General features: G+C 38.3%; 1 protein-coding gene across 1 annotated transcript; it reads left to right on the top strand.

Moving 5' to 3' along the window:
* The first annotated feature begins 206 nt into the window (after nt 1-206).
* LOC132601439 (uncharacterized) lies at nt 207-654 on the top strand. The gene is made up of 2 exons (XM_060314519.1): nt 207-296; nt 352-654. Exons 1-2 carry the CDS (start codon nt 207-209, stop codon nt 652-654), a joined length of 393 nt encoding a protein of 130 aa, XP_060170502.1.
* The last annotated feature ends 2,506 nt before the right edge of the window (nt 655-3,160 follow it).

Consider the following 3,160-nt stretch of genomic DNA (forward strand, 5'->3'; position numbering starts at 1 on the left):
ATATTGGACAGAAATTGAGTAAAGCTGGCAATAATGATGATGAAAAGGTGAAAAGGAGCAGGAAAGTTAAGGAACAACAAATGGTGCAAAACCGTCCAAGAACTAGATCTAGAAAAAAAGTCGAAGTTAACACTATTGAAAGTGTAAAGAATGTAATTGTTGATGATGAGGCTGAGATTGAATAGGAAGATGAAAAATTCGTTGACATGGATGAGAGTGACAATGAAAGAGAGGAATCTGATAGAGGCACCAATCACAAAGATAATGGTGGAATCAAAAGAGATGAAGTGGATGAGGTGAACAGGACAAGGCTGATAGTGAGAAAGTTGGAAATGAATTGAATGTGAAGAGGACAAGGCTGATAGTGAGAAAGATGGAAATGAATTGAACGTAGGCGAAGAGGACAAAGCTGATGGTGAGAAAGATGGAAATGAATTGAATGTAGGCGATGAGGACAAGGCTGATGGTGAGAAAGATGGAAATGAATTGAATGTAGGCGAAGAGGACAAGGCTGATAGTGAGAAAGATAGAGATGAAGTGGATTTAGTTGAAAATGAGAAGGTTGATGGTGAAAGGGATGGAGATGGAGTGGTTGCAGTTGAAGAGGAAAAGGCTGATGGTGAAAGGGATGGAGATGGTGTGGTTACAAGTTGAAGAGGAAAAGGCTGATGGTGAAAGGGATGGAGATGGAGTGGTTGCAGTTGAAGAGGAAAATGACGATGGTGAGAACGAAGTAAAATAATCGGATGAAGGTTCTAGTGACCAGAGTGAGGGTGAAAAGGAGCAAGAAACCACCATTGAGGTATGTCTGTGTATCTTTAAAAATTAACCACCCCTCCCCCCGCCCCTCATGATTTATGAGTCTTGATAACTTTGGTGGTTATCCTATCATATGTCTTGTTGTTTGAATTGCTTGTATGGAAATTTACAGCTGAAATTGTCAACAAGTATTCAATCTTTTATTGGTTAAAATTGAGTTTTGTGGCTTTCTCTATATATATATCTTCACTCTGTAAAGATCAACATTCAATTTGCAATATAATTAAGTTTTCTGTTTACTTAACATGTAAAGGATGATGTTGTCAATGAAGAGGATCTACATAAATCCTCAATACCCGACTGTGTGAGGGCCATTGACATATCCTTCTATGGATGCAAGACAATTTTGGACGAAAATGGGTGGGCCCCAACTAAGATGACCCAGAGATGTTCTATGGGTGAGTTGGAAGATTTCAAAAACACATTACTGGAATTGAATATTATGCATGATTTCGAGGAGACGTGCTTTGGTCCTTTCATGAGAATGAACCAAGATTGGAGCTTCAACGGGGAACTAGTTCACAATCTTCTCATCCGTAGAATAACAGAATGCGACAAGAAGCATGAGGTATGGTTCCTTGTCTATGGCAAGCCAATTTGTTTCGGCTTAAATGAATTTTCTATCATGAATGGACTTCGTTGCTCTGCCGAACCGTCCCAAGAGGAGGAAGATGTTGTCCTAAATAGTCGTAGTGCTGTTGCACTTCTGAAAAAAGTCCTAGGTAAAATGAAAAGCTTATGAGAAGAAGATCTATTCTTTAAATTAAGGTCTTGAAAACTGAATTCAACGGAGAGGCTAAAGATGAGCTTGGTGTACTTTGTTCATATCGTAATCATGTGTCACGCCAACACAAAGAACATTGACCTTTGAATGATAAAGATGGCCGACAATTTAGATTTTTGCAGAATTATCCATGGGGAAGAAAGAGCTTTGAGTTTCTAGTGGATGTCCTACATAAGGATATGAAGAAAGAAGTTCTGAATAAAAAACTGGCAAGAGGGAATACCATTACAATTTACTCGGTTTCTCATATGCCTTCATGGTAACACTTTTACCTATTTTTTGTACTTTTTTTTGTATCTAAAATGGCAAGTTAGTTATGGTATGATTGTAATTTTTTAATGTCAGTGTTGGATATATGAAGCTATACCGTCAATCGGACGTCTTATCACCCAATCAACTAAGTCGTCCTTACCTAGGATGTTAAAATGGCAGAAGAAAAAATTACTGTCTGAATGGCAACATGTTGATCCATCTGGAGATGGTATAATGAACCATGCAGTTGTAAGCTAACTTATAAATATTGATGCATTTTAGTGGTTTGGTTTACTTACATGCTCGTTAACGCATTTCTTTTACGATGGCTACAGACGGTGGTGCATCCTTTCCTTGTCCCTACTCATCAAGAGACATATCAACCGTTCATGAGGGACTTTGTTCCAATTGGCCAATATTTTCTAGACAAAAGAATTGATAGGCTGAGAAAATATTTGGAAGGGGCGACGGCAATAACAAGGGCAAAAGCTGTTATAGGTGTAGGTGATGTTTTTGGTGGAGGCTCAGGAGATGGAGTTGGTCCATCTGGTTCTGTTGATGTAGAGGGTGTATCAGCAGTAGGTGTTGGTACCTCATGGCATACATTCGGTTGTGTCCATGAGTCACCTACCTTAAATAAGATGATGGAAGAGGTGGCAAATATCAGAGAGGCACATAATACCATTCTTTATAGAATATTGCAGCATGGGAAGAGTAATTTGAAAGGAGGTATACATGAGCAAAGTCTTGAGGGTTCAGCCGATAAAAATGTGAAGACACTTGACCTCTATAAAAAAACAGATCATGAGAAGAAGAGAGCTTACCTTAGGTGGATCAACCTGAGGTCAGATTAAAAGCACATTGGTTATACCGTGAATATGGACTTTAAATGGTTCAAGTACCTCAGCAGACCCGGCAACTAGTTAACAGATGATGTAAGTTAACTTCCTATTAGTCATCTGAACATAATTTTTTATGCCTGTATTTAGTGATAGGAACAAATTTTTTTTTGTAGCACGTTAATGAAATAATGGCACTGATGCGGAGACGTAGCACAGATTACCCTGAATACTATGATCCATCAGACGTCATTATGGACATATGTTTTTGTTGTGCCTTGATGGAAATACATAATGAGATTGTGGTTAAGAGTATGGTAGAACAGAGAAGTATTGAAGATGTGTTGAAGGAGTATGAATTCAATTATCAAATCCTGGATTATATGACAAGTGATTAATAACGTCCAAATCCACTCCTCAAAGAGAAAGCGTACATGGTTATATGCAATATAATTTACCCAACTAT

This window comes from Lycium barbarum, chromosome 7, assembly GCF_019175385.1.
Source record: "Lycium barbarum isolate Lr01 chromosome 7, ASM1917538v2, whole genome shotgun sequence".
Taxonomy (NCBI): Eukaryota; Viridiplantae; Streptophyta; class Magnoliopsida; order Solanales; family Solanaceae; genus Lycium; species Lycium barbarum.

Bases quoted from the DNA above. Each gene is read 5' to 3' on its own strand.
- LOC132601439 (XM_060314519.1), top strand. From the start codon at position 207: ATGGATGAGAGTGACAATGAAAGAGAGGAATCTGATAGAGGCACCAAT. The intron at 297-351 runs GTGAACAGGACA...GAATGTGAAGAG, and splicing joins AAAGAGATGAAGTGGATGAG to GACAAGGCTGATAGTGAGAA.